The sequence below is a fragment of the Melampsora larici-populina genome (genome assembly GCF_000204055.1).
Source record: "Melampsora larici-populina 98AG31 unplaced genomic scaffold MELLAscaffold_72, whole genome shotgun sequence".
NCBI lineage: Eukaryota > Fungi > Basidiomycota > Pucciniomycetes > Pucciniales > Melampsoraceae > Melampsora > Melampsora laricis-populina.
The window spans coordinates 201,528-229,101 of NW_006768836.1; the positions used below are offsets into that span (position 1 = coordinate 201,528).

At 42.2% G+C, this 27,574-nt stretch overlaps 6 protein-coding genes across 6 annotated transcripts; 3 read left to right on the forward strand and 3 right to left on the reverse strand.

The window, feature by feature from the left end:
* Window positions 1-6,023: 6,023 nt before the first annotated feature.
* Window positions 6,024-6,572, reverse strand: MELLADRAFT_68686 (uncharacterized protein; the record flags this gene model as incomplete). Its single annotated transcript, XM_007417347.1, has 1 exon — window positions 6,024-6,572. The coding sequence occupies one exon, from the start codon at window positions 6,570-6,572 to the stop codon at window positions 6,024-6,026; it is 549 nt and encodes a 182-aa protein (XP_007417409.1).
* Window positions 6,573-10,701: 4,129 nt separating this feature from the next.
* On the forward strand, window positions 10,702-10,893 carry MELLADRAFT_40332 (uncharacterized protein; the record flags this gene model as incomplete). The annotated part of the gene is made up of 1 exon (XM_007417341.1): window positions 10,702-10,893. A coding segment is annotated over one exon (192 nt), but the record flags the coding sequence as incomplete, so codon positions are not given.
* A 1,348-nt stretch (window positions 10,894-12,241) lies between these two features.
* MELLADRAFT_94755 (uncharacterized protein) lies at window positions 12,242-13,078 on the forward strand (the record flags this gene model as incomplete). Its single annotated transcript, XM_007417384.1, has 4 exons — window positions 12,242-12,515; window positions 12,592-12,751; window positions 12,834-12,933; window positions 13,022-13,078. 4 exons carry the CDS (start codon window positions 12,242-12,244, stop codon window positions 13,076-13,078), a joined length of 591 nt encoding a protein of 196 aa, XP_007417446.1.
* A 2,798-nt stretch (window positions 13,079-15,876) lies between these two features.
* On the reverse strand, window positions 15,877-18,452 carry MELLADRAFT_94756 (uncharacterized protein; the record flags this gene model as incomplete). Its single annotated transcript, XM_007417385.1, has 12 exons — window positions 15,877-15,950; window positions 16,029-16,096; window positions 16,187-16,501; window positions 16,574-16,650; window positions 16,711-16,734; window positions 16,796-17,023; window positions 17,109-17,157; window positions 17,221-17,733; window positions 17,805-17,832; window positions 17,910-18,024; window positions 18,087-18,155; window positions 18,225-18,452. The coding sequence occupies 12 exons, from the start codon at window positions 18,450-18,452 to the stop codon at window positions 15,877-15,879; spliced, it is 1,788 nt and encodes a 595-aa protein (XP_007417447.1).
* Window positions 18,453-19,421: 969 nt separating this feature from the next.
* On the reverse strand, window positions 19,422-20,346 carry MELLADRAFT_94757 (uncharacterized protein; the record flags this gene model as incomplete). The annotated part of the gene is made up of 5 exons (XM_007417386.1): window positions 19,422-19,537; window positions 19,603-19,774; window positions 19,862-19,992; window positions 20,128-20,284; window positions 20,341-20,346. The coding sequence occupies 5 exons, from the start codon at window positions 20,344-20,346 to the stop codon at window positions 19,422-19,424; spliced, it is 582 nt and encodes a 193-aa protein (XP_007417448.1).
* Window positions 20,347-22,686: 2,340 nt separating this feature from the next.
* Window positions 22,687-25,176, forward strand: MELLADRAFT_94758 (uncharacterized protein; the record flags this gene model as incomplete). Its single annotated transcript, XM_007417387.1, has 5 exons — window positions 22,687-22,926; window positions 22,996-23,719; window positions 23,768-24,096; window positions 24,169-24,544; window positions 24,737-25,176. The coding sequence occupies 5 exons, from the start codon at window positions 22,687-22,689 to the stop codon at window positions 25,174-25,176; spliced, it is 2,109 nt and encodes a 702-aa protein (XP_007417449.1).
* Between the last annotated feature and the right edge of the window lie 2,398 nt (window positions 25,177-27,574).

Consider the following 27,574-nt stretch of genomic DNA (forward strand, 5'->3'; position numbering starts at 1 on the left):
TTGTCTTCACTATCAAGAAAATGAACAATATGATGGACAATGTTTGGGGAGTTTGTTACAGGAAGGATTTCATCAATTTTATAGGCAGAAAGATTCTGATTCCACAAGCTAGACTTTTGACTCTATTTGATATGCTTGGTATCCCTTGGCTTTCGAAAAAGCAAATATTTGGTACAGTGATCAAAATTATAGGACACATGGTTGATTCAGGAGATGATTATGTATCTACTCCAAAAAGAAATTGAAATTACTTCAAGTGGTAGAAAGTTTCATATCTTGTCCTCAGCATTCTTCAAAAGAGTGGCAGGAGCTTCGAGGTCATGCTTCATGGGCATGTACATTGACGTCATGGGGTAGGTATGCTGTGCAAAGTTTATATGAGAAGATAGGAGGGAAGTATGAAAAATATCTTCAAATTCCTTTGAACAAAGAGAATCAAAATAATTTAAGATGGTGTTTAAATTACTTAAATGAGGCAGAAGGAGTTCAATTTTTCAATTCTATGAGATGGACTTTGCAGGATGCTAATTCAGTCTGTTTAACTGATGCATGTATCTTGGGGATTGGATCTGGGAGCCAGTTCCTTGGTTAGGTTGTTATTCTGTTCTTCCACCTCCAACTTGCAACATATTGTTGGGGGTAGTACGTGGAAAGCAACAAAAACCTGAATGCCTGTGAGTGTGACAATGTTCTAGAGGTGAACTCCTGCACCTCTTGTCACAATACCTACCTGATGACACTAACCTATACAATCATAATAAAAAGCAAGATGATTATAGAAAAGATAATAAGTTAGATAAGAAAGAAAATAATAGAAACTCTTCTATCTCTGCTATATGGGTAAGTGCTAGGCAAACAAGCTCTTAGTTTCAGATACATCTAGTTTACAAGTGTTAACTACATATATCCAGTTCTCAGCCTTATGCTATCCTAACCTAGGATTTCCTAAGTTGAGAATAGTGTGGGGGGGTGTCTCAAGCACAGAACGGTACCGGGGTCTCCTTGGGGGCCTACTTCTGAGGCCCTGCGGGGTCTGACCTTTGGTCTGTTCCGTGCTCCAAACTGCGTAAAGTGCCTGAAAGGGGTACCGGAGAGCGTTGACCTAGCCTACCATGCCTTGGGGCATCAAAGAGCCCCAAGCTCACTAGGCCTACTCTTGCAGGTGCCACAAGGCTTCTGTATGGCTGAAAAACCTGCAGATCCCCCCTGTATTGTTGTTGTCAGTCCGGTCATCTTGGTGAACTTAAATTTTCTGTCACATATGTCTCTCAAGGTCTTGCGTACCCAAAGGGTAACAAGGTTCAGTTCATGATCTTCTCAATTAGAGTTTGATTACATATGATTCTCCTTCTCATTCATTTCTTTCGAATTTCCATCTTTTTCAACCAGTTCCTATCTTCTTCTAATTCTTCTTCATGAAACTTCCAAAGGTATCTCTCGTAAGCACGTGATTTCCACCTGCCTTTACTTATGATTTGGGGTAAAGGGACCCCTTTGTTCCAAAGGAAGGAAGCCCCTCCTACTTGGAAAGAATGGCCTGTAAGTCCTTCATAGCCATCCTTCTTCCATAATTTGCGTAGTAACACCATTATACCATTCTTAGTTAAGCTTGTACCTCCACCTTCGTCTTTTTGACCGTAGGTAAAGAGCTGGTTATCTGTGTATGAACCGTTTGCTATATGTTGGCGTAGGAGTCGTTCGACTGCTCCGACTGGGTCCAGTATTGATTGATGTCTTCATAAGGTAAGTTGTTGAACTTCCCCGGGCTTCGCCGTTTTGGCTTCCCTTAGGTCTATAGTCATGATTTGTTCATCTGGAGTTATTTTGACATCTTCAATTCTGATTCTTTTTGTTTCACTGAGCGTAGTCAGTTCACCAAGACAGGCCATGCCCCAGAAGTCTACCAGCGCAACTGTGACCGCTAGTTTGGATGGCTTGTCTTTCCTCTCTAGGTTACAAAGTAAGCTTGCTAAGTGTTTAATTCAGAGTGGTCGTTTTGAGGGTTTTGTTTTTGACTTCGCGTCTAGTAGTTTTGCTGCTTTTAGCGCCAAATTCACTTCTTTTGGTTCGATGTCAGGGAATTGGAGGTGGTGGAGCAGGTGCCAGGCTTTCAGAACGGACAGGTAGGTTTTGATTGTACTCGGCTTGATCTCGTGATTGGTTTTCAGCTCTCCTTCTACTTTTGGACAGGACCATTGGATGAAATGTAGGATGTCGATGGCATTAGCTGGTAAGAGTTGGTGTCTTTCTTTTGCATTTTCTTTCCTGAAGATCATGTATTTTGTGATTGCCAAATTATATAGGATCAGTGTGTCCTGCAACCAGCTGCCCCCTAGGACCATCAATCTCTGTACCGGGTTTACATCCAACTTCACTACTCCGTATTGGTTGCTAATGAAGCTGTGGATTTTCTTCAGATTTATTTGATCGTTCTTGTTGGTACCCTCCATTTCAACATTGTATTAGGAAGCGCAATAGGTCTACGGGGAGTTGGATCTTGACTTCTTCAAACCAAAACAGATTGGTTTTGATTCCTCTTGAAAGGGCGTCTGTGTTGTTATCCCCTGAGGTCACTCGTTCTTGTTTAATGGAGCACTGGTTTGTAGTTAGGAGTTTTTGAATATTTTTCCACTCATTATTGACTGCTTGGTCTTTGGATTGTGTGTTTCTGATTGCCGCTTCAGTAGTTGTATTATTGGTCCAAACTACGAAACACCTCCCTTTCAAATGCATCAGTTTCAGAACCACTAGTAGTCCCAGTCGTACTGCGACTGTTTTGAGCCAAGCAATGTTTCTCTTGGTTTGATCTTTGTCAACGTCATCCCACCCTGGGAGCAGTTTGAAACGTGCCCAATTGGACCCTACTAATATCCCAATTCCGTATGACGTTGAGGTGTCTCCAACCCATTTTATATCTTCTGGGTCGAGGTTGGGAATTATCCTCATGTGGTCAAAACTGGTCAGTACCTCTAGCCATTCTTCGAGGTTGTCTTGTACTGACTGCGTGATTCCTCTGCGTGCTTTGCTGTTCCTCCAGGCACCTTTCCAACCGTAGAGCTCTTTCATGTAGCATTTCATGTCTGGCATGATGTAGGTAAGGTGGCATAGTTGTCCAACTAGTTTTTCTACGGGTTTTTTCTTCCATTTCTCTCCATTGAGCAACACTTTTACTTGTAAGATTCGTATCTCTAGTTTTTCTTGGGGTAATCTGACTGTTTTTTCTATTCCATTCCATATAAAGCCGAGGTATTTCTGCTCATCGGCAAAGTCGGAGTATTTGGTATGGTTCAATTTGACTCCCATTCTGGCGCTCAGATGAAGAACTGATTCCATTTTGAATTCTGATCCCACTTCTCTTAGGATTAAGTTCTTGTCCACCCACCTGAAGATCTTGGGGATGCCAAGGGCTTTCTGCATGATGTCTTTCCATGTGTCCGCCGCACAACCGAACGTGCCGCAACCTGCCGCAACCTGCCACGCCTCCAAAACCCACCCTTGTGTCGACCCACAGTCGGTTGTAGAAGTCAAGGATTAGGAGGTACCTCTATTGAGATGGGTGTGCAGGGATTTGCCTATACGCTTTCAGCCAGTCGAAAAGTGCTAGTTGCCACTTCCTGTCTGATCTCCTCAAGAAATCTGCTAGGATTTTGAAATCGTCCCACATTGTCATGAATTCATCTTTATCTACAAATGAATTCACTGACTAATGTGGAGAAGTTGAGATGTCAGTGTCTATTTCCGTCCTTCTTCCCCCTTTCCCTCTTTTTTTTTTTGGAAATTACTTACTGGTATTTCAGCTTTGTGTTGTGGGAATGAAAGGTTGTTTACCATTGTTATTAGTCACACTCCCCATAGGGTTGGATTGAAAGAAGCCAAAGTGGTTGTGGACTTCTTGGTGTGTGAATGGCGGGTAAAGTTTCCCCTTGGTTTTTTCTTTTTTTATTGTTTTCTCGATTTTATCTCCTACCAGTAGAGCTGATGTCTGGTTGGCCGGGGTATACCAAGGGAGTCCTTCTATGGTATGATCAGGGATGCCCTGGTCAAATCCTTCTTTTAGACTGACCAGTACATCACCCCATTCTTCGACAAGATCGAGTTCGACCATCAACTCTTTGCATTCAGCAATGTTTAATTTGCACTGGGCTTCCTTTGGCCATCTGCCTGGTTGGACAGGTCTTTGGATAGGTTCAGGTTCAGGAGGGTCTATAGGAAACCTTTCATCGGTTTCTGTATCAGATGATGGTCTTATGAGGAAACGGGCAAGTGGGTCCCAGTCATTTTTGTCTCTCATATCTCTCGGGGGAGCTGGGGGGGGTTCTCTCTGGAGGGGCACATATTCAAGCAATTTGCATTTCTCTAGTCATTTCAGGTCGGCGTGGTGGATTCTATAATACTCACAACTTTTGGCTTGCATCACCTGATGTGTTTGGTCTGCTTGCTTGCGAACTTGAGCCGCCTTGACTCCCACTTCCCCCTTCTCCTTGAGGTCTGTTTCAATTCCCACCGTTCCCTGAACCACCTCTCTTGGCTCCACCTCTTCCTCCTCTGTTTCCGTCTTTCTTGTAGTAAGGATTGAAATTTTCTTTCTTTCCTTTAAAGTTTGGGTTTATTCTCATAGCTGGTTGATCAGCTTGTTGATGTTGGAAGTATGGTTGTTGGTGATTAACCACTGGTTGGGCGTACTGGTGGTAGGCTTGTGGGGTTGACTGATAGGTGGGGTGCTCATGTGATTCGTGTCTATTCTGCGACCAGAGAGTTGATCACACTGATTGTGTTGATCTTGTTGGTTCCAACTTCTCCTCTTTAGTGTCTGTTCGGCTAGGATCATCCCATTTGGTTGTTCTACCTTCCCAATTGGAGCCGTTGAGCGGGTCAATGAAGTGTTTGGTTCCGTTCAAGGCGTACGGGTTATCGAGAAACATGTCATCGTTGTAGCAAAGGGTGTATCTTTCAGCGAGTGGCTGGATCCTTGGGTTGCGTATACTAATATCCGCCATGGAAGTACCATCTTCACCCACTTTGAATACCAAGTAGGTCTGTCGCATCATGAGATCATAGCGGTATGCTAATACCCAACAACCATCATTTTTGTTTTGGATGTCTAGAACTTTCTCGAAATGGGCTTTCATGACGGGAAGGACTTCCATTTGTTTATAACGAGCGAGGTAATGTAGGAACAGATCCTTTTGGCGATGCCACTGTGCGACTGTGGTCCGCCATTTGCTAAGAATTGGAGAACCATTGTACGCCGTTGAGTCAGTGTCTTTAGTTTTTGTACAGGACGATTCATTCAAGACAAAGGCATGTCTTGACGGAGCCATGCGTGATCGAAGATAGACAAGGGGATTTAACGACTAAATTCTTTCAACGCAGTGTCCCCGTAAGGTGAGAGTGCATTTAAGTGGTTGGTGATCATTTCGCCCTTCTGGACTTTCATCGTTTTCCTCTCTGTCGATGACTTGGAGGTTTTTTCTGACATATCAGGAGCTGTTTTGTCGTTTCCTTTTTCTAAGAAGGTCAACCAGGCTTGTTTCTCTGCGCTTAGACGATCATAGGTTTGACGATCTTTGTCTTTGAAGGCTTTCTCGATTGCTTCCTCTAGGCGTAGAGTTACGCTATTGGTCGCAGAAGGAGTAGTTGCCATTTGGTTGTTTCCTACTGTTGTGAGAATCATTTGCACACAGGCTTTCGGTTCGTTTCCAATTTTATCTCTTCTTTTTTCTTTTTTTTTCCCTTTGGGATTTGGAATTTTGGCAGGTTCTCTATCTCAAGCTGACTCTATTTGTCTTCCTGGCCCCCTTTTTGTTTTTTGGGGGGGTATGTTCATCTCCTTTAGAGGCATTTCCCTAGGGAAGGATAAGTTTTATTGGGGGGGTAGAGGTATTTTGTGCTAGACGTGGTCTATTTGCTTGGGGTAGGAATGTGATAGGAGGGTAGGATGAAGGAAATTGTTTTTCGATTCTGAAACTGTGAGTCTCCAACTAACCTTCTTCAATATCTCCTAGGAGTATTCCCCCCACAGTTCATGCTTGGGGGCGGTTATCATTCCTACTTGTATCATTCCATACATTGACTTCTGCAACTCCACCGTCATCTTCATCGTCTTCTTCTGACGTTGCTTCTTCTTGATTGTCATCAATTATGATTTCAGCAGGGTATTGAGCTGGAGGATTCTTTCCTCCTTGACGTTTAGTTGGAGCTTCCTTGGGTTTCAATTGAGTACCAATAGCCTCTTGCGGTGGGGCCTCTTCTGCTTGGTTGTTCAAGGTTGTTTTTGGTTTCTTAATGCGTATCGGGCCTACTGGTTTTGGTTTGGTTGTTGCAGGAGGTGGGAATGGTTTGGGGGCGGCTTTTTTCCGTTTAGATTTTCTAGTGGTTGGGGGTGTTTTCTCTCTTCCACTTGTTCCGGGTACTAAGTTGTCTCCGTCTTGTTCTGCTCCAACTCCTCCTGCTTCTTGTTCTTCTTGCTCATTCCTTGCATTCTCCTCATTTTCCACTCCTTTCCCTTTCTCTTGCCCTTGCTCTTTCCTTAAGGTTTTGTCGATCTGATCTTGAAATTGTTCGCTGTCCATAGTTTATTCCGATGATGGGGATGTCTGATAACTGTGGTACGTATTGTGTTATGGTGACTGAATTTAGAGATGAGAGAGAAGATCCAGAGTTCATTGATAAGAATCAGAGTTTGAAGATTATAGATAAGGTATGAAGATTGTGGGGTAGAAAGTCTCTAGGTTTATCTTGCAGATTGGTGTTCTTGCTGTTGCGCTTGTAAGTGATTATGAGGAACGCTAAAACTGAAAAAAAATTATGCTTAAACAACTTGAAGAGCTTGGATGCTCTATCTCTACGACTGAGGTGCAAGGAAAAAGATTGGTAGAGCAAGGGGAAATTTTTGTTCCTCTCTCTGTATCTTTTGACCCACCCAACCTTGTTGTGTATGTCTTGTTACATGTGCACCTAGTTGAGAACTTACCCTTCTAGCTACAATAGAAGTGCTTTAACATGTCGTGCCTTTGGTGGTAAGCTTCAATTTAATATCAATTCTGACCTGTAAGGTTTGATCAGGTCAAAGATAAAAATGAGGAAAGAGATCAACACTTTTGGTCTTTGATCTAAAGCTAGCACTGTCATGATTCAGATGAAATAGGAACAAAGGGAATCAATAGTAACAGTTAGTATTATATAAGAAGAGTCAATAGAAAAGATAGAGAGTATTGATAGAATTAGTTTAATAGAATGAATTGAGGTGTGTGATAGTATAAAGGGATTTGACTTACTCTTTTCCTCCCTTAGAATAACGGATGAGGAAAAAGAGTATGTCTGTGTGGAGGGATCAGCACTAGATAAGTTTGAGATAATTAGGGTTTGACCTTAAGGTTGAATATTAGAGTTAAAGTTTGAGCAGAATGAGCTTAATTTGTTAACATACGTAATGTGGCCTTTAGTCCATTAACAATGTCTGAAACACTTAATAATAGATACTAAGGTGTATCTCAACAGTACATGCAATTGATATGGTTCAAAGAGGATTTGCGCTCATTCAGATTCCCAATTAGTTTGCAACCTGTTCAACTCACACTATCCTAATAGGATTTTTGATGTAAAATTCATGTGCATATCAAAAGATGTTAATAGTTCAGCCAACAAGTTGCCTTGTCAAAAGATTGACTAACAGTGATGCAACTAGAAGCCCTTTCTCTCAGGATAGCAGCATCCTTAGTAATATTATTTCAACTCAATCCTAAATTAGTGTCATGACTTGGAGGTCTAGAAGCAAATCTATCAGAATCAAAGTTTTACTTAGGTACCACATCATGAGTAAATCCAAAAAGAATGTGGCTATCATGAATATATCTTTAGATGAACTTTGGAAAATCTCAAATGAAGATCAATGTTCTACTATTGCAAAAATATCTTTAGCTAAGTACAAGTGTGGTTTTAAAAGTTTTGCAAAATTCTATACCAAGATTCATCTACCTTTCATTCCTACTAGTATAAACTTATGTGAGTATGTTTCCTATACTAGTCAAATGATTTCTCCTAGATCTGTTCAAGCCTATTTAGTAGGTATTGCGCATATTTGAACCAAATCCTTTTTTTAAATGTTGTGAATCAAGGCCTCAAGATTTGATTGACACAATGAATCACTGTTGAAAGAACCTCTCAAAACCAGTGGTTAGGAAGAAAGCATTATTAGTCTCTCAAATTGAAGAAGTCATCAAAAAATTGTCATCAGCGCACAACAATAAATTATTCTTAGCCATGCTTGGATTGGGGTTTGGGGGTCTCCATCAATTGGGAGAGCTAACAGTTCCAGACTCCAACAAACATCTATGCTGAGAGTAAAATTATCTTATGTTGTGCTCTTCAATTTTCAGTTTGCAAAAAATTTGTTCAATACCATCTTCCATACTCAAAGGGCAATACCAAGTTTTTAGGTACACCAGTTATCATTTAGTATTTCAAAAACACAGTGGCTTGTCCTATGTGTCTCACCAAATCATATTTAAGGAGACACAAATTTCATTCCATCTCCTGAATCATTTCTTACATTGGGGGGGGTTCTCCATCTTTCTCCTGGTTCCTTCAATATTTCTATTCTCATTTTGATAAATCATATTCCGGTAATTCATTAAGGTCTGGTGGGGCTTCAGCTCTGGTACAATTGACAATGGACTACATCAAGAGTGCGGGTAGATGGTCTTCAGATGCTTTTCTCATATATGTATGTGGTCATGCAGCTCTGTGTCTACCAGAAAACCAGAATCACGTAATTGGACATGTTACGCTTGTCTGTTTAAAAGTCATATTCAAATAGTAAGTCTGAGTTTTGGAATTGTTAGACTTGTTTATGGCCAAGACTATTAGCCTTTATAAGTCTTCATATGGTTGATGGTGTTTCAGCCTTTTATTTTTGGTTAATGGCTATAGCCTTTTTGTGTGGTTAATGGCATTTATCCTATCACATTTTATGCTTCATGCATATGGCTTCTGTCTTGTTGTAGATAAATGTGCATTTTGGTTATTGTTACTGACAAACATTTGATATTTTTTCCTCTCCTTCTTCACCACTCTTTTTGTACACTGGTAAGCGGGTTGGAGAGGGTGTGTTTCATCATTTAATATTATCACCCTCATCTTAAGCCTTGGGATTCACACCAAAACCTGCTTTTTTTGTTTTTTTTACCAATCAGACAGTGAGTTTTAATGTCCCATTTCCCAAAAAAGACACAGTACCGCACTTCAACATCAGTTTTGTAAGCAGATGGTTTGATGATTGAATGCATAGCTCTTTGGCTCTTAGCTTTAAAGACTACTAGAGCCAACTGACGCTTGTCTAGATAAATGATCACAAGTATACAATTTGGTCTTTTGTTATCTTGTTCATATGTAGGGGAAGTTGAAGATTAGTTTTCTGAAAACCATTCATGCTTGATTCCAATTTCATCTTTTCATGTTCTTTCAAATTCAATCACTTCTTTAAAACAAAGCCTTCACATATCATAAGTCTGATAAGACTTTGTGAAACAAGTAGTATTTAAACTTTTCCTAAGTGATTTAATAATTTTCACAGATCTAGTTGTGAGATCCTTTAAAGAACTTAATTATTGGCCATATCCTCAACTGAGACAATTGTACTCCAAAGTGATCTTGTAGATTTGATCCACTTGTAAAGTGAACAATCTATACTTGGTCCAAGATAAACCAGTTGATCGACTTTACCAAGATGAAACCCTATTATATGAAATCTTCTTGCTGTTTATCAACTCTGATGGAACTTTACAGCTTTCCTTATCATCTGCTCTTTTCTTATAAGAGCATCTCTCAAATTGTCAGATGTATAGATATGTATTTATACATTTGGGAAAAGGTTGCAACCAATCACAAATTTGTAGATCAAATACTTGAACATAATCACTATTGTATCAGATAAATCAATATAGCCTTTCATGTCTTGGTACCAACCAGGTGGTCTTGGTAGTAAAACTCAAAAGAGTGGTCTATAAATACAACATTGATTCAATATTTGAAAAAATATTGAGATTTTTCTGACGAGTTTAGCTATTTGCTTCGTAGCTTTTGATTTTCATCAAAGTCTTCATTGAAGTTGAGTGAATTGATGACCCAGAAGAATGATACTTATGCTGATCAGTCACTTTTCTAGAATCTTTCCAAGCTTGAAGCTGGGCAGGATTCTCACTGTCACATTGAATAAAATTGTTCATTCTTCGTAAACTGTCTATGCCTTGGCCTCACTCTTGGAACTTCGAGCATACATTTTTATGCGCTTCCTTGAAGTGTCTCTTCTTGCGAGCCTCCAACAAAGATTTTGGACTTCTGCCGCCGCGCCCACCTCAGCCACCAGAGGTGATGTTCATGGGCGTGCACTTGCACATCGTGTCAGCACAGCTTGGCATGCGCCACTCGATTTAGCATTGAGCGACGGATTGATGATAGAATGAGACTTAACCTAACTTTAACCTATCACGAGGCTCCAGAATTATCCGTATCGGTCCCACCCATCCCCACAAGGTATCACTAACACCCTAGGCCAGACGACGAACCTCGATATCATCCACGCCACTTCAACCTCAACCAAAACTCTCGAACCATGGTAAGTCAAATCTCCATGCACCTATTGAACCCGCTCTGTGGCCCCATCTAACCGGATAACCGCCTGGCCACTGTCGTTAGGAATCATCCAGCAAAACCCAATGCAAACTTGCCCGTGTTGTGAAGACACTCGGAAAAACTGGTTCCCGAGGAGGTATCATGCAATGCCGAGTCGAATTCATGGATGACTCATCTCGATCTATCATTCGAAACGTCAAAGGAGCTGTCCGAGAGAACGATATCTTGGCACTCTTGGAATGCGAACGAGAGGCCCGGTAAGTCTTATAAAACTCAACCACAGTTTCCGACGCTTCACCGACCATATCGAATTGACAATCTGGCTAATATTTCATCACAGTCGTCTACGATAATTCTGCTCTTCTGCTCCTGTCAAAACTTTGCTCTTATTTTGGTTTTGAGATGTACCTTCGACAGACCGTGATCCATGAATCCCTCCGATATCTCGTTCGCTCGAAGGAATTTGTTAGGACCTTCGGCATACCTTGAAGATCTTTGGTACTCATTGAAACTTGACATTTGCAAATCCTTGCTCGCTTGATAAACCTTCGACAAAACCCGCGCGTAGTATTGTAATTGATTCAGGTGGTGCTATCTTCGTTAAGAATTTTGATTTAAATTTTACATGTCTTTTTAGAACCTTGCCATGATAACGAGACTCGCCGTTTAGCACATCTCGTGGTCTGAGAACTTAGATAGACCAGTGACACGATTGCTAGCACTTCAAGATGGATGACTGACGCCCGAGTATTCTCTGCCATAATGACTTGATATCAAAAATAACTTGACTCATTTCAGTGCCTGATTGTCCATGCCACCTCACGGTACTACACCACCAATTATCTGCTCGGCTCCGAGCGCCAGCGCTTGTCTGGTGTTTATGAATCACCCGCACACTCTGAAGTCCAACTGCCATTTATGGGGGGTCCCCTGTTTCATCGCTCATTTCCCAAATACTCACATTGAATCACATGAACATTGACTCGCATCCTCTGTGCATTTCACCGCGTCCAAATCAGACCGTCTTGACGTCAAGACGGTCAAAAGGCCACAAATTATCAGAACTTTGTCAGAACTTTGTCACTCGACAAATGCCTTAGCAATTGCTGAGGAATACTTGATCGTGAAGCTCTCAAACTGAGGCTTGCTTGATCCTTAGGGCCTCAGTCCCAGACTCACTCTTGGCTGAGATGCTTGAATTCAAGAGTTCAACCTGTTCATTCACTTCTGAAAACGCTTTTGATCAGAATTTGCACATTGCCTATGTCCTCAAAAATATATTTGAATACCGATGAACAGGGAGGCGGTACAACGGTCTTCCTCGCGTTTCCTGATTGTCTACCCGGCTCTCGGTCCCCAGCGTCTCGGGAAGTGATGCATAGAGAAAAGTCCAAACATCTTGCAGCTCTGAGTCTGGGTCAGTCATCAAAGATCATCTCAAGATCAGTGCTTTCAGAAGTAAAATCAGATTGAACAAGGACAGAAACAATTCATTCGGATCCAGGTCTATCGAATGCATCAATGGATGGACAAGAAAGGGAAGAAAGACCATGGCGGATGGCACGACATCAGATGGTTGACCAAGAGATGGAATTAGAAGATACTAGTAATGATGATTATCCAAGGATCAAAAACATCAAAAAAATCTTTGATCAGTCTCCTAATAATAAGTTTGTTTCGATGGTTATTAAATTATTCTTCAATTGCTTGGTCAAATGAAACTTGGAGAATTGGGTCCGATAGGATTGATTGGGATCATCAAATCATACATGTTACTGGTGGCTCCGATGGTTTAGGTAGAGTAATTACTGAAACTTTGGCTATTAAGAATATGAGGTTTTTTTGGGATATTAGACCTCTTACTGCAAATCCATCTGACTCAGGTTAGCTTTTTTTGGTTATGGACTCACTATTATTCAAATCAAGCTTGTCATTGACTTTGGTTGTCTTTATCTCTAGATGTCCATCACTATGAGTGCGACATATCGGATGCGAAAGCTGTAGAAGCTGTAGCTGATCGAGTCAAAAACGAAGTAGGAGATCCAACAATCATTATCAATAACGTTGAAGTAGCGAATGGAACATTTATCATCGATCTTAATCCTAGTGAAATTCAGCGGTTTGCCACTTTGTCTTATAAACAATCTCATTGGAAATCATAACTGACAATCACGATGTACCTCTTAACCACTTTGTAGGAGCTTTGGAGTGAATATAATGGCTCATTTTCACCTCTTGAAGGCTTTCTTACCAACATTAATTGAACTAAAGAACGGATACATCGTCAGTACGATTTCTATTGTGAATCTTGATATCATCACTAAACTCATCGCGATCATCTGTTTCTACTTGTTCTTGTCATCTCAGGTCACTGTAGCTTCAATTTTAGGCACTTTTGGCATCTGTCAAGCTTCAGATTACTGTACTTCAAAAGCAGCTGTTTTGAGTTTACATGAATCACTTGAACTAGATTGTAGGTTCCTAAATATCCTCATTCCCACTGTATCTTTCTTTATTGAGTGAACAGAAAGATAGTAACATGAACCAAAAAAATGAATATCAGTGTTCAGGGGTTCGTGCCACTTAAGTAAGTCCAGGTAGATTGGAAACCAAAATGTTTGGACCCTGTAAGTTTTATTATTATTTAAGACCTATCGAACTATTCAACTTCCAATCCAAAAAACTAATCAAATTTTGCTAGAACTTCTCATTAAGAAGTAAGACCACAGAACCCATTTTTATTCCCACAAGTTTTACCTCATGATCTAGCCAAACTGGACATTTGAACATTAGGTTCATAAGTTTATCTGAATCATCAAAGTGTTTCCTTCTTGGTTGAAAGATTTGGCTCATTGGTTTGCTGGCTCTACTGAGGCTGTGATCGATTTCAATAAGTGAAACCAGTCAGTTTTGGGGGATAAATAGATTGTGTGTGTTTTGTGCATACCTTTTTTTCAAAAAGTAGTATGAGGCACCACAAATGGCATTAGGTGTAGTTCCTTTATAATATTTGATTGCTTAAGAATCTAAAGAATGAAGATTCCGAGCGATTTTTCAGTGTGATTCATAAGAAAGTCGATGATGTTATGAATTTGAGGGAAATTTTGAACACAAAAGTCTAGATGAAATCTCTGATTCCCTCCTAAAAAAACTCACAAGATGTGGAAAGAGAATAGTTCATCACATCACTCATAGAGTTTAGAAGTATTGGAATAGATAGAACAGTGGGCAGTGAGAACCTTCTCTTTTATTCTTTTAATTTACACTTATTCATTTCATTGAGATAAAATCCTTTTGGAGTAAAAAATCAGTCCTACTCACCGTGTCCGGGACGTTCGCTCTTCGACGAGCGCGCACGACTTCCCTTTCTGCCTCAAAGGGAGTTGGTGTGCGCTCGTTGACTAGCAAATCCTACACAGACACGGTGTACTAAGCATCTAAAACTGACTTTGATTCACAACTCTGGGATGTTAATTGGATATGGGTCCACATCAAACGATACAAAAATGTTTTTTTGACAATTTCAAAGGTAATGAATCATTTCATCTTAGCCATCTTGTTTTTTGACAGAGTGGATATACATTTCATATCACCATATGCTGTTGAAACGAAAAGTACACTGGTTTTCGAATCGAATGTCTCTCTAATTTGATTACTAGTGGAGCTGTACAGTGTCCCTGGGTGGCCATACCCAGTATTGTATCTGGGCAGAGGCCTTCGGATCACCCGTCTGTTCATTGGTACACCTTATTGAGCAGTGTGACATGGTAAAACTTTTGTATCGGTCCAAGATCTCCCTCAAGCTATTTGCGCAAGATTATGCCAGCAAATAAAGCACAGGTTTTGAACCCCATATACCCTTATGATTTGTCTCTCAATGTCAATTGACAAGACCGAAACACAAAGCGTACCAGAGTCTTCCTATACACAATTTTGATTCAGTCTCTTACTTAGTGGTCTAGCTCGTTAGATCACTTGCTCATGATTTTAATGGTGCACTGCCTAGTTACACTTATTGTTGATCTTAGAGGTGTGCTCAGGTTTGGCTGAACTTGCCAATTGCTAAACAACGCAGCGGCCCTCTAAGGTAGCTCGGATCAAAGCTCTGAGCTCAGATTGAAGCTGCTGAACTGGGGCAGGGAACAATTGACACACTTTCTGAAGAACAATATGCATGCCTTCTGACTGTCTCGACGTTGAGACGGTCAGTGGCAGACGCAGTGTTTGTTTCGTGAATGACTTGTTTTGAAATTTTCATTTGTTATGTAGTCCGAAAAGCTGAACACATGTGCCACACCAAATTTGATTGGATGTCGAATTTCCTTTCTTCAGAAAAGAGAGCAACAACAGTATCCAGAACCACACACCTAAGCATACCAAACACCATGTGTTTGTCAAGCTGCACAGATACAGTCTTTGGTTATGATAGGGGTAAAACATCTGCATTCATTTGATCAGGAGCACCCTGTTTTGTATACCTATCCACCACGGGTAAGTCAACTCATAGTAGGAGGAGCAGAGCAAGCCCTGAGAGTCAAGTTCAAAGGATGTAGGTACACAGCCAAAACACAGGATTCTCTTTGTTGTTATTGCTCTGGTAGATCTAGAATGATTTTCACCTCATGCCTAAGCACATTTTAGTCAAGGGGCTAAAACTATGATGATGTTTGCAGTGCAAGTAAATATGCCTGTGTCTTTTAGCAAGTCTGGCACCAATGAGTCACATGTCTTTTCTGTGTATACTTGAATGTATTTACTTTTTGGTTGGAAAATGAAGTTATGTCCCTTGATAAGCTTATATGCTAGTGTTATCAAACAAGGCTCAATTCCCAGTATACTGTATGCTTTAAATAATTTCAAGATTCTAGCAGACTTCACCTTCCACATTCATGTGACTAAAACAGTTCTTTTCAATGTTCAGTCATGTGAGTATGTCATAGAAACTCTTTTGAGGCAAAAATGTAGTGGTCTCTGAGCATCAAATACTTGGAGAACAGATATGGTATCATTGGCAACTCCTTCAATGCCAGCCACTATATGACAAGATTTAGCGTATGAAATAATGATGAGGGTATGATAGATAAGATTTCAAAAATTCCGATTTCCGGGGAATACAAACTCATAGGTTAGAAGAACCTTTCAAAAACAACTTGGGTACTTTAAGAGTCAAGCAAAGATAGTAGGGTATATAATCAACAAAACGTATTCTTCAAGCTTTGATTGGCCTTCAATCATCCAGTTTGACTAGATATTCAATTTCAATCCTTCACGACATGCTTCGGCTGGGGTTTTCCCAGTGGAAATCAATGATTTCACCTCTACATAGCAAATTCATCATGAAGCTATGTGAGCGATTGTCTGAATCAAACTAGAAAATTGTAAAAGAAAAAACAAACCTGGAAGGCGTAAATCACAAATTGGGATCGGGAAAGAACATACAGAGGTCCCATCCGGTAGCAGAATCCTATGGATAGATTAACACTGTCTCAGTACACGATTTGAAGAAGAAATCTTTCTGGTGGGATCAATGATACAAACAGTCCACAGTACTCACATAGACGACAAAGGATCTTTGTTTAGCAAAGTCGAGTTATTGTTTGGCAGACCACCAGTCGGGATGGTAGCGTTCATAGCGGGAACAGTTTGCGAAGAGTTCACATTAGGAATGTTTTGCAATAATGCTGGACCACTCTTGACTACAGGTAGAGATCCGCTGGCTAAACCTGCTTGACTGGATAGTTGGGCTTGACACTCGGTAGCCAAACCAACTAGGAACTTGGTCGAGTAGCTGTACTTTGAGAATATGAGTCGACCGTTTCGGACACTGTAATCGATCTTCTTGCCGTCGACCCTTCCTAAGCTGGTTTTTCTGTCTCCACATAAAATAATGAGCTTCGACAATACTCCCTAGAATTGACTTGGTTAGGGATAGAGTACTTACACTCCTTCTGGGCTGCAATAATGTACCGCTTCTGGGTTTTTCAATGGTGTAGTTGGTCCCTCGTCTTTGCAAGGTACCTGAAATGATGCGCGTCAGCACATAAAATAATTATTTGTTGCGAGAAAGTGCAAACTCACGCTATCGATCACAAACATCATATTCTGAGGAAAGCCAGACGTCAACAATTTACATACGTGAAAGACTTGATCGAAAGATTCTCACTATTGATTTGAACAACTGAGCCAATGCACCAAGTTGCGCAGCTTCAGCAAAGTTATTTTGAAGAACGGCTCTCGGAGGATGATCGGATAAGAAGGTGCCGTTTTGTAGAGCGCCAAATATACCATCTTTTGAGCTTATGGGTGACGTGAGAGTCAATTCGTCCGTCAAAGAGAGTAAGGCCTGGAGACGATCCTGAAGTGTGCTCAAGTGTGCGTTCACGGTCGACCACTTTTATCGCAAGATAACATGTTCAATGACGAAAAAGTCAGACATGTCGAATTGAGGTTATAGTCGATATAGAGAGGATATTCACCATCTGGAACTTATCATGAGTTACCTCATGTGAATGACGACGTCGTAGCCTGATGTTTCAAACCACCAAGTCAGATAATAGTCAATATGCCCCAAAACTAAATGATGTTCACCTAGGGTTACCACCAGTTGCGGCTATATCTGCCTTCAGATTGTTAGTCAATTGTGCGTTTGTTCCTTGGACTTCTGCTTCTGGAACGGCGGCTGAAGCTTTCTGAGCGGCAACTTGGGCTTCTGTTTCAGCTGTTTCCGCCACCAAAGCCGATTCTTTTGCAGCTCCCTGTGCTGAAGCTTGTAGTGCGGCTTCAGATGTCCCTGAAGCTAGCCCTTCACCTATAGCAGCTGTACCCGCACCAGCAGCAGCTCCTTCTGCCGCTAGTTCCGATGTACCAACCGCTGCGACAGTCTCTTCTGCTCCCATACTCGTCAACCATGTCCAGGCGGCCGCAATCCCAGTACCGGTAGTGGTAGCTGAGACCCATATCGTGCTCCAAGTCAGAACTAGGACTCTCCAAAGGATTGGCATAATCAGAGCCGTCGTGAAACCCAGCATTATCACACTGGAAAGACCCAGCAAGCCAAGAGTGAGACCCATGAGGATCTTCTTATCGTCGTCCTCGGGCAGACTAAGGTGGAGTCAAAAAATCTAGGTCAGAAAACTAGGATATGCAAGAATCATAAGTGTTTTTGGGCTCACAAATCTGCAACCATTGCAGCAGCTGATCCTGTAGATTTCAACAGAAGGCGATAGTACATGTCATCAGTGACTGAGAAATAATCCAATCATTGAGTATGATATCACCTTGCACTGTAGACATAGCAGATCCAACGGCATCATACATTGAGTTGGTGTAGAAATTCCACTCTTGTAAGGCTGAGAGTACGACCCAATCACGACCACGAACTGGGTGACATAACTGAAAGTATTTTCAGTTTTTTAGTACGGGCTTGGTCCCTTTGGTTTAAATGATGAACGCACTTGTCCAGAAAGGCACGTTGAGCCAATCCCACATTCGAAATTCATGACTTTCAAGGCGCGAGTATAATCCTGAAGGGCGCACGATTTGTTAGGATGTTATGAGGAATACAACTTGGGATGAAGTTTTACAGTACTGACCGCAACAGACATATTCATTCCCCCGGGGTAGTGAAGCAGGTAATTGTCCATGCCGAGTTCGGCCCACGTTCCTCGGTTGAGCGCATATCCAGCGCAATCTGTGGAAATATCGTGATTTTCTGTGAATTGACGAGGGTGAATTTTTTGGTTATCGTGCGGATGACTCTCGCTCAACGCCGGACTGGCGAGAACTGTGAGTATGAGATAAGTGATTCGATTTGGAGCCATGGTATCGGGTTTCGGGTTGGACTACCCAGGCAATGAAGAAACGACGGGGTGGACCTTCGAGTGATTGATGACGGACACCAAGGAAGAGCGATAAGCAAAATGTCTGCTGATGAATGAATGATAGGAAATGGAATGACGGATTTTTGTTGTACGATAACTCAAACTCGTGGTCGAAAGATATGGCTATCGCATTGCTTCTGATGTGATAGCAATCTCTAATCACGCCTGAAGTCGGATGCGCTACAGGAACACGATCTTTACCATTCCATTCATGGTGAGACGTGTCATAGAGTTGAGGATTGATGCGCAAAACTCTAGAAGACGGCAGATAAGCAGTCCAAGGCTCATTACAGCTCGATACATGAAAGGATGCAACGTTTGAGGCTATTGACTCCATGGCCCAATACGGGAAGCCCATATCGCCGCAGGCTCGGCGGAAGCCTGTCTATGATCAGATGTCGGACCAAGCCGGATTCTGATCCCTTTGACGAACGTAACAACGTAACAAAGTTTTGTATCATCGAAGTCAACAGATATACGCAGGGATTCAGATTTGTCTGAACCGCTTCAGTCCTCATAACCAAGTAAGAGAGACACTTTGGAAAGCTTTAAAGACTCTCCTTAAGCGACAGATAGCGTCACTAAATAGATGTAAAGCAAATCAACTATTGTGCTTGAGGGTAGTGACTCGAAGACTATACGGCGGATCGATGTAATGAAATTGCTTGAGATGAAGGTCAATTAAAACTGGACTCCAATCGAAGTATGTACAATACAAAGCATGACAGAGCCAGAGGTGTCTTCTGCCTTGATATACATACATACCTTTTCAAATCAATAGTCCAAACGAAACGAATATCAAGGAACAAAACTCGTCTTTTGACCTACATACTCTTCGTTGCAGCCTTCCTCAGTCTGAGGATATTCTAGTCAAAAGCAATATTCATCTACCCAGGACGATTTCCGTGATCAGGGTTGAACTTCGATCACTCTTGGGATACTACATTGAACGCTCACAAAATCTTTGAGCACGGGTGGCTGATGGGTAAATGCCGCCCAGTGTGTCCATGGACTGATAAAGGTGCCTCCGATTATAAATTGTACAGTACATAAACAAGGAAAAAATGTATCAAAGCATCTCATCATCTACCAGATGCAATCCGAGCCAAGCTTCCTTCCTCACTAGCTTCCGCTTCTTCGATAGAGTCACTCTGTCCAATCGCCCGTAGAACAGACTTCTTGGAGGATTCCTGGAGTTCTCCCGCAATGATCAATTCGTCAAGGATAGCATATGCCCTTTGAAAATTGAAGATCAAATCTAACTCGCAAACCTGTCGTCGGGAACACCCAAAAATGAGCATCAGTCAACTAGGTAGGACGGATAGATGATAGAAGCCAAATCTTCTCACATTTCCAAAGTAACGGTCAAGGACTTCGACGTAGCGATGAATGATTTCAAGGGTGATGAGTTCATTATCTGCCTGCCCGATTCCCGTCACAAAGAAAAGAGATGCATATCGTCTATAAACTACCTTGGAATCTACGCAATGATATAAATTGGTCAGCAAAGCGGCCCAGAAACTGTGATTCAGTTTTGATAGAAACAGGTTTGCATCACTGAAAGAACTCTTCAGGATGACAGCCCAGAAAGAATCAGATGAATGGAATCACATACCTTTATATTCTAAGAAGTTACACATTCTCGTCCGACGAGCTAAGACGAGTTGGGTTACATCTTTTACAATTTTGGCTTTGAGCTTGGGTGCCATTGTAGTGAACCATTTTGCAAGTCGCACTTTGCCTTGTCTAGAAACGAGAAGAACGTAGTTGATCTAGGAAGCAGGATTAATTTGATATATCAGCTATAGGACAGAGAACCAGAACTTACTGCCATCTCCAGCCAGCTGATCGATTGTACCTTGCGCGACAGCTCAGTCTCAGCTTGGAAGTCCCAGCGATCAGAAACGTAAGTGGCTAGGTCATACCTCACTGTAATCTGTTAAGTGTTTTGTACCCTTTGTAGGCAAAACAGGCTGTATTCAGATTTCTTGCAGCTTCAGCTCCCCCACGGGGCCGGCCCGAGCTGAGATTCATGGCTCCGTTTTTTGTCTTCCTTTCTTCTTCTGCCAATTCTCACTGTTGTCTTTGGTCTTAATTTTTTGCATGATATCCATGAGTTTGTAGAAGTGCTTTATTCCCACAATTGGAGGATGCTTTTTCAAGGGAGGTTCCCGAAGTTCCGCGGAAACGACCATGCCCTCGTTACATAATTGCACGATCACGATTCACCACTAGCCAGATTCCTTTTCGCCCAATGCTGAAGAAAAAGAGGTCGCACCTTTTATCAGACGCGTGTGAGCGCCAAGTACAACTGCGACCCCCACCCTAACAGGTTTACACAGCACTTTATAGACTTCACGGGCCCCAGGTTTCTACATAGTCTCTCCACTATCTCGTAATCCAGGGTCATTCTCCACTGTCGTCTGCTATTTTTCAAATTCAAGGCAGTTAAGGTGGAAGTTATGTACCACTTTTCTTCTTTCAATCAACCCTGGGCCAGCAACGCAGGTGTTGCGTGCTGCGCTGCGGTTGCGTTGCGGTTTTTCTGACCGCACCGCACCGTAGAATAAATTTTTAGGTTGCGGCCTGACCCGCAGCGCAACAAGATCACTCAGATTGGTGTTTTTTTTGGGCCGCAACAACGTTTGTTGCGTTGCTGCCCTCAAAAACTTACAAATTGCCGTTTTTTTGGGGCTGTTGCGCCTGTTGCGTTGCGCAACTGTCGAGGCGCCGCGCAGCCTAGCCTTGACTTTTGTTGTTGTGGTACTTCCCGCAACGCAGCGTCTGCTGCTTGTTGGTGTTGCGTGTTGCGGAGCAACGCATCAAAAAACGGGTGTGCTGCGGCGCGTTGCGTTGCTGGCACAGGGTTGTTTCAATTTGATAAATGTTGTAGGATAGTTGAAAACTGGTCCCGTCAAAAAGAATTAGTTGAATGCAGAGAGGGCTCCACATCTCCACACGTCATAATAGGTATCCTCCGATTTCGAGATTAGGGTTCGAAAAGAGACCTCTTACATAAAAAGACTCGGTTTTTTGTCCACTCTGAGCCTATCTGATCTCCGCTGTCAATTGTTTTTCGGGGACGGGATCAAGACCAAGTACACATACAGCAGACATCAGAGCCTAGAGGTGATTTAGTTCAAGCATTCTATGTTTGTTGAATTTCATACGTCACCCTATCAACATCAATGCACTCCATGATGGTTAGCATGCTCATAGGACCCAGGAATGCACCTGTGGATGTTAGTGACCAAAAAGGTGGGTTTTGGGGGCGAAAATTTCCACATGTACATGACTAAAAAGGGGATTTTTGGCCGTTTTTGGCCAAAATGTGTGTGACGCGAAAGGGGAGTTTTGAGGTCCCCAAATTTGATGTGCGTGACGTGCGAGGGGAGTTTTAACCCATCAGGGTTAGGTTTCCGCCTGTTCCCAGGAGCTAGCCGGAGGCTGAAAGACTTCCTTGACATTCTCAAGACAGTCGAGATCTTCCAGGTTTACAGCCATTTACAGCTTTTTCTTAACTTTGTTCTTCAACTCTGAATACTCTGATTGTATCAGCCACCGTAGCCGCATAAACTCAAACAGTTTCAAACTATTCAAACGATGTTGTCCTTTAATTAAACCCTCAACAAGATCATCAGCCTTTGCAACAACTTCCCTGCTCTTCGAGAAGGTACCCATGAAGATCAAACGTACAAGATCTTCTCAAATCCTCCAATTGCCGATAAAGAGGAAGGAATGTGGTACACGGTCAACTGTAGTCTTGATGCTGTCTTCGGTCAAGACTGTATCAAAAAAGAATTATCAAAAGGTCCCCTTGGACTTTCAATCGTGGTGGAATGGATTCGAAAGGCTCAAAACCACCACACGTGGGATGGTGATTCTGAAAACCTTGTGAAGGTCAAGCTGGACAATATTATATCTGCGCTTAAAGGTGAGATTATACATGCGCGTAAAAGATGAAAAGAGTTGAAACTGATTCAAATTTGAGTTTAAATTTGGTCAGATGCCGGAGCGGAAGATGTTGAAGTTGACGAGGTCAAAGTTGATGAGCACCACGGTTCAAACGTGGGCAAAAAACGACGAGTGGTATCTTCCCATACCCCCAAGTCTTCAACCAAAAAGACTCGAACCGGATCTAGCAATAAATCAAGTGTGATTGTGCTGTCCTCTGATGATGACGGCGATCTGCAGTTCATTAGATCCTCTTCGACAAAAAAACAACAACCGATTCGCCAGATCAAGCAATCCAAAGTTGTTGAATTGTGCCCATTATCGAAAGCTGGCGAGGAATGTAACAGATGCCGGGTGGAGGACCAGGTTGGAGGTAAAAACTTCAACTGCCACTGTGGTGCCAAAACCATTTGGCTTAATGGTGGCCGTGTTAGACCAGCAACAGCTCACTGGTCCACCGGTAAGATTTTCATTTCATGTTGATTCTTGATATTTGGCCCGATATTTACATTTGTGTTTTCTAACAGAGACATGTAAAAACAAAACCGGTGGCCTCAAGAAGACTACGGACTTGACTTCGTTTTTTGGACGGTTGGTAACTTCTAGAAACATGAACACGATATCATGTCCAGGACTCAACGATGTCACTTGGGAACGAGAACGAGCTACACATTCAATCGCAGATTTCATATCAAAAACATGTACTCTCTATCGTGGAAACAATCGACACAAGATCTGCAAGGAACTCTTTGGAAGCCAGGCTCAAGAGAGCCAATTGACTGCTGAGCAGAAATCTCATTTGATCACTACACTCGATGCTCGATCCAAATGGGAAGTCAAGCGCCATGGCGAGCGGAGTTCAATTTACTCAAGCAATTGTGAAAGGACTTTTATTTGCAAAAACACTGAAAAGAACGCTGTCTGTCCAGCTTGTGAAGAACTCAAAGGCCTCCGTAGCTTAATTGGAGCCCTCAATAAAGATTATGCTGAAAAAGACAAGCTCAAGTTCACTCGTGACACCTACTTATCAGATAATATCAATACATTTTCACCCACCTTACTAAAATCTACCGACGCTCGACTCCTTTCAAATTCAGTCGAAAAGGCTTCAAAAGGCGATTTCTCTGACTTTTGCACAGTTCTCGCTGCTTCGGCTCGGAATGGATTGTTTGACAATCGTGATGCAACACGCGGTTTGATTAAGGCCGTTGCGGTGAAGGCTGCACGCGAAAACGCAGGAAAGACCACTCGAGGTATGAAAATTGACTCATGCCTGGATGAATTCGTCATAACACTCGGAGCCATCAGCCCGCGCGCTCTAAACCTCTTCAACGATAACTTCGCAGGACGTGGAAATCGTAGTCTGCGAATGAAGCGAGCGAAAGACGGGATGCATCTAGTCGATGGTCTTCAAATTGTTAATTTCAATTGTATTGCCCAAGTTCTCAAGGATCTTGGTTATTCTGGACCAGTAGCAGCTGCTTCTGACCAGACTGTGTGTGTAAAGCGGCTTCGGCATCATGATGGTCATTTGGTTGGGGCGCAAGGTGGGGATATATCATTTGATGATCCTTCTGAGCTTCCAGCGCTCGTAAAATCAGTGGTCAAAAATAAAGAACTTTGCTCAAAGGTACGTTGGATCTGCTCAATAACACAAACAAGATTTTCGATCACTGATTTCAATTATATCTCATTGACCCAGATTCGAGCTTACACTTTGCAAGTTCCTTTGCCTAATATCCCAACGTTTGTTGTAGCTCTCATCGCTAGTTGCGATAAGGAAACATCAAATGACATCGTAGAAAGCCACCTCAAGTTCTTGGAACTGTCTCAAGAGGCTGGAATCAATATCCTTTCAGTTGGTGCAGACGGCGCACCAACTGAACTTTGCGCTCAAAATGCTCTCACGGATACGGCTTCTCAGTTTATTAGTTACTCGAACTCACGTTACGATGTCCATGTCAAGGTGCCTTTGATCGGTCATCCCCCACGACCCGTTGTAATGGTGCAGGATCCTAAGCACGCTCGTAAAACTGGTGCAAACCAGTTGAGCTCTGGAGCTTGTCTTCTTGTCATGGGTAAATATCATATCTCAATACAGCAGGTTGCTGCTTTACTCCAATCTGGGAATAGTCCGCTACTTCATAAGGACATATTCGATTGCGACAAACAAGATGACGGCCGAGCATTTTGAACATTGAACTCAAGCACCCTAGCAGCTTCACTCGCCCATGATGACATGATGGGTTTGTCAATATATCTATTTGTAGTAGGAGAAATGTGTGATGCGTGGTTAAATCGATGGATTGGCCATCGAGAGCGCATCCGATCAGCTTGGACTGCGGATTTCTTTTTTCGACACTGGAAGAATTACCTCCTCAAACAACAAGCCGAGCCTCATAAGCTAATGAGCTTCGCTCACAACTGCATATCGCCTCAAAGTTTTAAGATTTTTTCAACCCTAGCAACATCTCTACTCCAGCTTGTCATAGCTCATCGAGAGTTTTATCCGACCATCCCTTTGCTCCCTTGGAAACATGGTAGCGAGCCTTGTGAACACGTTTTCGGCTGGATGTGTGTAATATCTCCAAGATTCACCGTTCTCGACGCTAGAATGATGATGCCCAAAATCCATGCCATTGTCAAGAATATCATGTCGGGCAGAATGAAGATACCCTCATCAGAACACATGCATTCTGGATATCAATAAGCCTTCTCTGACAAACCTGACAATGAAAATCTCAAGTTTCTCGCTGAATTCCCAACTGACGAAGAAATCTCGGAAGATCTAGGAATTGCCTATGAACGAGCCAATCAACTTGCGCTGATTTGTGGAATGGGTTCAATCAATCATTTTGTTGATGATGTTCCAGGAGATCTGGATGAATCGAATCAAAATTCGCCCGAAAACTTATCAGTTAAGTAGCTGTTCTTTTTATTCTTCCTTTTTTTCATCGACTTGTATTGACATTGGTGCTACATTAGATATATCGGTTTGTGCCACTCAGCACTATGATATTGAGTATGAATATCAAATCAACCGTTTTCCCGAGAAGCAAGCACTTGAAGCAGCCGCCCACTTAACTAAGGAGCAGAATTCGATCGACCTTTTTCTTGACAGCTTGCCCGAAGATGCTGAAGACAAATGCTTGCAGAACGCAGCGATGTCCATATCCAATCTTCTTAATCCAAAATGTAAGTCCTATCGGTACATTCTGTCATCCTCTACACATGATTGACCGATAACTCTCTTGATTATCTACTAGTACCAGCAGCTGAGCATCACCCTCGATCAAATGACTCCAAAAGCGATGTAGCTATTGGTTCTTTAGTCATTGATGGCAAGCTCTGTGGTGCCAATCTGATAGCTATACGAAAACGCCACGACAGCGAGGTCGTAAAGCATAAGGGAAATGAACGAAATCTCGTTCATCTCGATGATTTGTCTTCAGAATTGACCAGCAAAACAAAGAGTGGTGGCGTAAAACCGAGTGCTTGTTCGAAAATCATCGCTGTATGTTTCAAAAACTTAGAAGAGATCCCTACTGGCGAAGCACGTCGACACCGTTGGGATATAAACGTCAAGATCAATTTGTCTGGTATTCTGAACGACTCTGCCAGTGCTGGTCACGTCCACTTGCAAGGGCTTCTTGATGGAGGGGAAATAAAGCCCTCAAACCCGATCAAACCTGGAAGCTTTATTATTATCATCAAGCATCATGTAAGTCGACTTCACACTGTGATGATTAGAATTTGGATTCTGATCTATTCTCAAAATCTAGACTCTGTATTTGGCTCGAACACTTGTTGTATATAAGCTTGTTAACAAAAAACATGCTTTTGTGACGAGTGCAAATACAAGGAAGGGCTTGTCTCACATTGCAGTACAAATTCTCTTCTACAATCCAACATATCCTGTTGTAACACCATCTCACAACGCAAAATCCAAGGATTTAACATATTCTCTCTTGGATGCTACTGATGTAGTGTATGTTTTTGAGCCTTCTACAGGTTCTACATTCAAGGAAGTTGGCAATGGTTGCTACATGATCCCAACAGTCCTATGTGAAATGCTTGGTTCTATTCATCTTGACAAGTTAGTTGACCGCTACTATAAAGAATTAGCAGTATTGAAATCTCAGCCCAGCAACGGTGAAATTTCTGACTAAGATTTAAAATTATATTTCTTCATGAATTGTTGTATTTCTTCATGCTTGTTTTGTAACTACTCAGGCAATTGAATAAATACAACACTCTAAATGCATAATTGGCACCTGTACGTGCTCTAACAGCGTTTTTTTTTTTTTTGAGGTGGGTTACCAAAAAGGGGACTTTTTCGGGCCAAAAGTCCAAAAACCGGGTTATGTGGGTGACCTGACAGGGGATTATTTGGGAAGTTTTCAGGAGGTGACCAGAAATTCGGAAAAAAGGGGATTTTTTCTCGTCACTAACATCCACAGGTGCATTCCTGGGTCCTATGCTCATATATATCTGGCTCACATTTAAGGTTGTAATGCGGCGGTTCGACACCAAAGCAGCGGATCATGATTCATGATTCTCGATGACTGAAGGCGGGTGCATTTGCATGCGAAACTTATTTGATAGTCATTAAAGATTAATAAACCCGATGGACGTAAAGACTGCTGTGTACATCGTAGACTTAGCGCAACGTGTTCATCGTCCACACACCTTGACCTCACACACCTCGGTCATAAGCGGTCTACATAATCGATCCTTAAGCAGCTTCAGGGGGAGTCGTCAGTCTTCACGTCTCAGACTCTGATAATGTTTGACAGAACTCTGATGATGCTCGTCTCTCTGACGAGTCCGATACAAGCTGTACGTGGTCCGTGTCAGTCCATGTCACATCAGGTCAGATCCATCGAGGTTTGGATATTCATGGTGTGGTCACTGTCAGTTGAAACCTTGTCAAAAATCGTCACTCCTTCGATCATGGTTAGCTTCCGTTAGCTTCTCATCCAAAAATAGAAAGAACACTCTGGTTGCGGTGGTTGCTGAGCAGTTAGCCGATTGAAGATGGAAAGACCAAAGAGTTCATGTTTATGAAACTTTCGGTTGATGGCCTAAATTTGACCCTCATCGTCTCC